The sequence below is a fragment of the Rutidosis leptorrhynchoides genome, chromosome 3 (genome assembly GCF_046630445.1).
Source record: "Rutidosis leptorrhynchoides isolate AG116_Rl617_1_P2 chromosome 3, CSIRO_AGI_Rlap_v1, whole genome shotgun sequence".
Classification (NCBI taxonomy): domain Eukaryota; kingdom Viridiplantae; phylum Streptophyta; class Magnoliopsida; order Asterales; family Asteraceae; genus Rutidosis; species Rutidosis leptorrhynchoides.
The window spans coordinates 572,013,091-572,020,646 of NC_092335.1; the positions used below are offsets into that span (position 1 = coordinate 572,013,091).

The 7,556-nt window shown below is 31.9% G+C and overlaps 1 protein-coding gene and 1 long non-coding RNA gene across 5 annotated transcripts; one reads left to right on the plus strand and one right to left on the minus strand.

Moving 5' to 3' along the window:
* Positions 1-583: 583 nt before the first annotated feature.
* On the plus strand, positions 584-3,568 carry LOC139898655 (protein trichome birefringence-like). Its single transcript, XM_071881412.1, has 5 exons — positions 584-1,614; positions 1,835-2,027; positions 2,133-2,326; positions 2,425-2,583; positions 3,054-3,568. The coding sequence occupies exons 1-5, from the start codon at positions 623-625 to the stop codon at positions 3,400-3,402; spliced, it is 1,887 nt and encodes a 628-aa protein (XP_071737513.1). The 5' UTR covers positions 584-622; the 3' UTR covers positions 3,403-3,568.
* A 778-nt stretch (positions 3,569-4,346) lies between these two features.
* On the minus strand, positions 4,347-6,678 carry LOC139898656 (uncharacterized). 4 transcript variants are annotated; one of them, XR_011777094.1, is made up of 6 exons: positions 6,541-6,678; positions 6,388-6,446; positions 5,738-5,806; positions 5,572-5,642; positions 4,853-5,305; positions 4,347-4,578 (listed from the first exon to the last, which is right to left on the minus strand). It is a non-coding gene; the product is annotated as an uncharacterized lncRNA (long non-coding RNA). The 4 variants fall into 4 exon arrangements; XR_011777093.1 differs by having other exon boundaries at positions 4,853-5,642; positions 5,738-5,793; XR_011777092.1 differs by having other exon boundaries at positions 4,853-5,642.
* Between the last annotated feature and the right edge of the window lie 878 nt (positions 6,679-7,556).

Genomic DNA, 7,556 nt, shown 5'->3' on the forward strand with positions numbered 1-7,556 from the left:
TTTTATTTTTGTTAATTTTTATAATTATATTCATCTATGTTATATTTAAAATCATAAAAAAATAATAAAAATATAAACTGACATGCCTAACTGACAGAGCTCACCACTCCCCACATTTTCTGACTCAGCAAGTCAGGCCTGACATGCCAAGTGACCTCAGTCACCACTCCCAGTGCTCTAATTTACCAACGAATGACATTGAACACCTAAATTCAAGAAGAATGTGAATATCGAATATCGATTTCGAAACTCCTTTAACGGAATTATTATTATGTACAGTAAGTATTTTAAATCAATTTAAGTGACAAAATTGTAAAAAACTTTCAAATGAATAGTTCCATTTTTTTGTCCTTTTTTTGTGTTTTCTATTTGAATATATGTACATAATAACTTCCAGGTGTATCATAATTTATTTAATTTTTTCATTTAAATACAACGAAAATAACTTACTTAAAATAAATTCTCACTGAAATTATATAACTCTACTACTTCAGGTAATAAATAAAATATAAATAAAATATTTTAATTGTTGATATATACGGAGTAATCCGTCCGTAACTAATAATTTGAAAACTAAAATAATCCCAAAATTTAGGGTGTCCAGTCCACACACACTATTTTCATGCTCACGAGACTCCATTATCATCTTCTTTCTCTCTCTAAAAACACACTGCAAAAAAACTGCACACTTTGTTTTACTTTAATGGCGGAATCGACAAAGTATATGCCAGTTGTGAATCCATCATCAACAACAGTAGTTTCAGATATCAAATTCACAAAGAAGTTATTCTCATTCAGAACCAGTAAAAAAACTAGAACATTTGCTTACGTATTCATCTCTATTTTTGTTGCTTTTACAGTTTTCTTAGCTTTTAATCCTTCACCTAATCCTTCTTCCCCATGGTTCTCCAATATATTCTCTTCTTCTACTTTCAGTACAACTGTTAAAGCCAATAGTACAACTTCCACTTCTGTTGATTCAGTTAGATCTCATTTTTCTTCCATTTATTCTTACTTTTTTGCCAATAATTCTTCACAACCGATTACGTATTACAGTTTGAATAGTACTAATTTTTCTGGATCTAATCATGCACCACCGACAGTTGATAATGATAGGAATATTACACATAGTGAAGGTGTGAAGTCAAATCAGTCAAGGATTAGTCATTCTAGTTCTCAAATTCTTTCGAATTTGACTAGTGAAATTAGGTCAAATCAGTCGGTAGTTACTGTAAAAAACGGTACGGACGATGGAGTGAAATCGGAGAATTTGTTGAAAAGTAATAATGTTACTGATAATGGAGCGAAATCGGGTCAGAAATCGGATTCTGGAAACGGAGCAAAATCGGATAATTCAGTGAAGAGTAATGGTACTGAAGGCGCAGTGAAATTGAGTCCAAAATCGGTGAATAAAGGGGATAATGATGATGAGGTGAAGCAATTGGTGAATTGTGATTTGTTTGATGGAGATTGGGTGAGAGATGAAACGTATCCATTGTATAAACCTGGATCATGTTCATTAATTGATGAACAATTTAATTGTTTTAGGAATGGTAGACCTGATAAAGGATTTCAGATGCTTAAATGGAAACCTAATTCCTGCACTTTACCAAGGTATATATATATATACTCTGTATGAGTAATCTTTACTAAATCTATTTGTTATACTAATATATATTATTATATCTCTGTATGGTATTAATTGATTAATGTTGATTAAATTACACTCAACATCTATAGGTTAGTAATTTGAATTGAGTAATGTCTGTATAGGGATAAGATATTGGAATGTTGCTATTGAATTTGATTGTGAATTGTGAGGGTACTTGTGTAGGTTGGATGGAAACAAGATGTTGCAGTTGTTGAGGGGTAAACGGTTGGTTTTTGTAGGCGATTCGTTGAATAGAAATATGTGGGAATCGTTGATTTGTATTTTAAGAAACTCAGTAAAAGATCAAACGAGAGTTTATGAAGCGTCAGGCAGGCATCATTTTAGAACGGAACCTTCGTATTCGTTTGTATTCAAGGTAATTTTGGTACATTTTATTGATTTATTCGCATAATGATAATGATTGTATGTTTGTGTAATCGACTTGAATGTAGCTTACTTTTCATTGCATTTGGATGCGTAGGATTATGATTGTACAGTCGAGTTCTTTGTGGCTCCATTTATAGTTCGAGAATCTGAAACGCAAGACAAAAATGGTGTAAAGAAAGAGACTCTGCGGCTTGATTTGGTTGGTGCCTCGGCTGACCAATACAAAAATGCTGACATTGTTGTGTTCAACACGGGTCATTGGTGGACTCATGATAAAACTGCCAAAGGGTATTAATCTCAATTTGTTATTTGATGAAATAACTTTTTTTTTTTTTTTTTATGATGACAATGTTGTTTCTTACATAGCAATACTGGAAATTTTGCAGGAAAGATTATTATCAAGAAGGTAGCCATGTTTACGGTGAGCTTAACGTTTTAGAGGCGTTCCGTAAAGCAATGACTACATGGGGAAGATGGGTTGATGCCAATATAAAACCTAGCAAAACTATGGTCTTTTTCCGTGGTTACTCTGCTTCTCATTTCAGGTGAACTTAATTTAACAAAAGGTGGCTAATTGGGCAGCTTGGTGATGGGTCATAATGGGTAGTTTTTGTTTGTCTAAGGCTTTTGGAATATGTGGAAATTTAATGTATTAAATGCAGTTACAAAATCTATAGTATTAGAAGGTTAACACAGTTTAAATTAAAATGAATTAGGATGTTTTATGCATTAAAACATATTTTTGCGACGACCTTAACCCTGCAAATACTACTAATTCCTATTCCTATATTTCAACCTTTTTTGACCCATCACCAATATAATACAAACCTGAAATGACTGTTTATATGTAAAATATATGACATTGACACATTTAGATTAAATCCATAGAAAATTCTTATGTCACTTTCAATCTGCATAAAAACTACTCTATTAGATATGGTAACTTTGATGAAACTAATGGTTGAAATTGGTCTCTGATTTTTAATTAGTTATTTATTTATTTTTTGTATTACAGAGGAGGGCAGTGGAATTCAGGAGGGCAATGTGACAATGAAGTTAACCCGATAAAGAACACATCATACTTATCGCCATATCCCGACAAGATGAAAGTATTGGAGAGGGTTCTAAAAGGGATGAAAACGCGCGTATCATATCTAAATATCACAAGACTGACAGATTTTCGAAAAGACGGGCACCCTTCAATTTACAGAAAGCAGCACTACTCAGAGCAAGAAAGAAGATCACCATTGCACTTTCAAGATTGCAGCCATTGGTGTCTTCCTGGTGTACCTGATTCTTGGAATGAAATATTGTATGCTAAGCTTTTATCCAAACAATACCAAAGTCAACAGCAAAAGAACTAAGTCAAAAAAGATGAAAAAACGGGTCGGGTCGGGTCTGAGTTGTGTAAAGTTGTGCTGGTTTGATCTGCAGATCTTAAAAATGTGAATTACCCCTCTTATTTTTGGCCCCTAGGGGAATATATAGATACAAATAAGCATATGATCCAAGAAGAATTATTTTTTATTATTTTGTGCGATTAATTTATTAAATTTTATACTGTTGATTTTTATACATGAAAAAGAGAGCAGTATTCAAAGTATGCGGTGAGTTGGTGTTCCTGGGAGACAAAGATTTTAATATTGGATTCAAGTAAGAGGAGAATTACTTTGATAATAATTGATGGTAACATGTTTTTGAGCTGCTAGGCCTTTTTTAATTTAAGATTTGTGGCATCCTGACATAGGCTGACAGCATCTATTGGTAATTTACTATAGATCTAACATGAGATGCATCTGAAAATATAATTTCTTTATTAGTAAAACTGCAATTCGAGTGTTCCATGTGGAATATTTTAGATATTATATTCTGTTTGCATTGAATTGGTCAGTTCTTCAAGTTAGTTAAATGTTTAAAAATTTAGATATTAGATCAGATTGGTTATAAACATGTGATTGAATGAGGTTTTTCCTATTCGATTTATCATCACTAAGAACAAGTAGTTTTAGTTACAGATATGCGGTCTAAATGTGTTATCCCGTAATCAATCAATTTATACTCTTTCTTTGACCACCTCAAACTGTGATGCTTCTTGAGATTGATTGTGTTCATCGATAATCATGCAAAATAAATCTTAATTAATTATAGATTCTGTTGGGTCATTGTAATTTGCCAATTAACTTGGAATCAATTCAATAAGATTACAATGCTTAAATGTAATGTGAACAATAACAAGTGTAAAATTAAGATTAAACAAACGTTTCATAACTAATTGTATGTATTATAAATTTTAATACACAAATTCAGTGATCGTTCGAATGAGCAATTATAAAAGTAGTCTAGCATATTAACATTAATTAACACTAACACTTATATACTAAACTAGTGAAATGACCCGTGAAATCATGAGTTTGTTAAAAGATAATATATAATTTTTAGACCCTATAGCTGTGTAGCAACTTTTGAAACCATCTGACCTTATTTATAGAGATAAGGTACTCGCTTGCCTTGTGTAGCAAATGTGTATGCTATTTGATCACCTACAACATCACACACACATAAAGTTTAATAAAAATGAAAGTCAAAAAATGCAATTAGCATAAGCTAAAAAACCCATTAAAGTAACTAACAAAGTCTATTTTCTCTACCCTAGAAACTAAAATGTGTTGGTTTCTAAGATACATCTTGGCAGCACCAAAATCAAACTTCTTGTAAGCTTTCATTTATATCATTAGAGAACAAATAATGACCAAAGATAGTAATAGCCACCATCTTTTGGAGCATTTGAAAAGCTGATAAATTCGATAACCATACCGTATCTGCTTTTGTTTCACCTTTAACTTCTAGCCTAGTTCACCAGCACAACTCTTTATTGCCACTCCTTGCTTTCTCCTGTAATGGAAACAACATTTTTAAGGTTATTTTAAATATATAATAACTATAATATTATAGTTATTATAGTTATATGTATATGTATATGTATATGTATATGTATTCGGCATTCCATTATGTGTCCAACTAAGGTAAAAGAAAAACTTATAGTTTTGCTGGAAGTCGAGTCTCTTCCATCTTGGTGCTACTTTTTTGTGCTAGCTTCTCTAAGAACTACAGTGAAAATCAATCAAAATAAAATAAATGATTAAAAAAGATTTAGAATTGAGAAGCTGTGTAATTCAAAGAGTCCCCCCGCTTGAATTATCCCATCTATTCTTCTCGTCACTTTGTTCACTGTATAATCTTCATATAATATCAACCATCCATTGCAACCTATTACATCCACCAAAATCTTAACAACTAAATCAAGTTAATCATAATAACTATCTCTCCCATTGAGCTGACCCTTTGGAAATCATATGCACAAGATTAGTATAGCATCAATACAGTCAAAAAGTGTTACCCGACCCGTTTGACCCACAAGATTTATAACCAATTCACTAATTTTTGGCGATATTTCATACCATATTCGTTATAATCTTTGACCAGATATACACATAAACATAACATCATAGATAATGTTCTAATGTTTAACTTACTTTTGATCTAAACACCAGAGACCCAATCTTCTCTTATGTTTCAGAGACCCCGTCTTCTCTTCTGTTTATATCTATATAAGTAATAAATAACATGATCAAACTTATATAAATAACATTAATTAATGATGTGGAAAAATATACAAACGCAAAAGTTAATTGAGCTTACATGAAAGGCTAATCGATGTGATCTCATTACAATGTGGGATGTTCCTCCAATGAATTCTGCTCGATAAAACTACAACCTTTATCTTAGAAGCAATGCTGAATTTTAAAGACTTAAATACAACGATGATCCCGATCACATCCAATGTCGAATGATAAAGTTAGTCACTTTTAGCAATAGATTAAGATGAATTTATGAAAGAAGGGTTTTGAGAAATCAGTATTAAAATTCAAAATCACTCATACACTATAGAATTTTTACTTCAAACTATTTTTAGATCCATGCAAAGCTTCAAAAAACTAAAACGACACTGCAAAAGATATCATCAACATAAGTATTTTAGAAGCATAGCAAGTCCAATTCAAAATATGCTTTATTTCAAGTATTTTAAAGATCACGTGGTGTATAAACACACAACAAACAGACATATTAACATACCACTCAATTAACACTAAAATAACAAATCAAAACTTCATTCAAACGATCAAACTGTATATCGAAGTCAAAATTGAATTTCAGATTGATAAACATTGATTATATGAACCCTAAAACAGTCATAAGGCACCTAAGTTTACACGAAATCGAACAAAATATAAAGCATAACTTAAATATGAAAATCAACAATAATTAAAATTTAACAAAAAAAATCTTACTTTGTTTTCAATTGCACTTCTTCTATGGTAATTGAGGAAGAACGCATGGAAAGGGTAATCTAATGATTCATCGTAAATTATTTAATACGGGACTATCGTCGATAGTAAATATATATGTATAAAGGATAATTATGTAGATGAAAGAAATATTACCTCTAGATGACTACAATGGAGTTAGGGTTTTGGAAAAGTGGTGTAGGATTAGATCGCATCAGATCGATATGCTTTTGATTAGGGTTCGCGGATGACGATTTATGATTTGTGTATGCTGAAATCTGATTTGTAATAAACCTTAATTTATTTTTAATTGTAACAAAATTGTTTAATGACATCATCTAGATCTCCTCTAATTTTTTTTTTTTTTTAAATTTCTTTTAACAAAGACAATAACTTATTTATGATGTCATCATTTTAGCAATTTAATAGAAACTATAGAAGTGATGGCGAATATCGTCGTTTCAGTTATATAAGATTGTCGTTTTGAGTTTGCGTTCACATTACAAACAGTCCCTCAACTTCGTCTATATTTACACAACGGTCCCTCAAATTTACATTTTTTCAGGGATAAAAAGTGTAAATATATAAAATTTTATTTAAATAAAAGAAACTAATTCCATCCGAATTTATAACGGGCTCTATCTTCTCGCTCGGCGCGAGTTAAATTTTTCAGAGACCACCGTTCAACTCGAAAAAATCTTACGAACTCAACGGGACTTACGATACGCAAAACGGACATTTTTTTAAAAAAACGCTAAATACAACAACAACCCGTATCTTCCCGCTCGCCACGAGTTACATTTTTTCGACGGCAGCGTCAGACTCGAAATAACTTTATGAACAAAACGAAAGTAACCACGTTCGAAATTGACACTTTTTAAAAAACGCTAAACACAACGACATCCCGTATCTTTCCGTTTGCCTTATTGAACAAAACAAAACTAACTACGTTAGAAACGAATACTTTTTAAAAAACGCTTAACACAACGACATCTAAAACGACGCTTAACACATGGGACGTGTTCCCCTCTGTAAATACACAATGCTACGTTAAATATGAATACGCAGCTCGAAAGCACCCGCCGCAACGCGCGGACCGGTCCGGACTAGTTCTATATATATTACGCGAACTAGGTTAATAAGTAATAACTCAAGTTGGATTTAGGTGATTA

Coding starts and splice junctions, on each gene's coding strand:
- LOC139898655 (XM_071881412.1), top strand. CDS start 623: ATGCTCACGAGACTCCATTATCATCTTCTTTCTCTCTCTAAAAACACA. Junction 2,028..2,132: donor CGTATTCGTTTGTATTCAAG/GTAATTTTGGTA, acceptor TTGGATGCGTAG/GATTATGATTGTACAGTCGA. Junction 2,584..3,053: donor TACTCTGCTTCTCATTTCAG/GTGAACTTAATT, acceptor TTTGTATTACAG/AGGAGGGCAGTGGAATTCAG.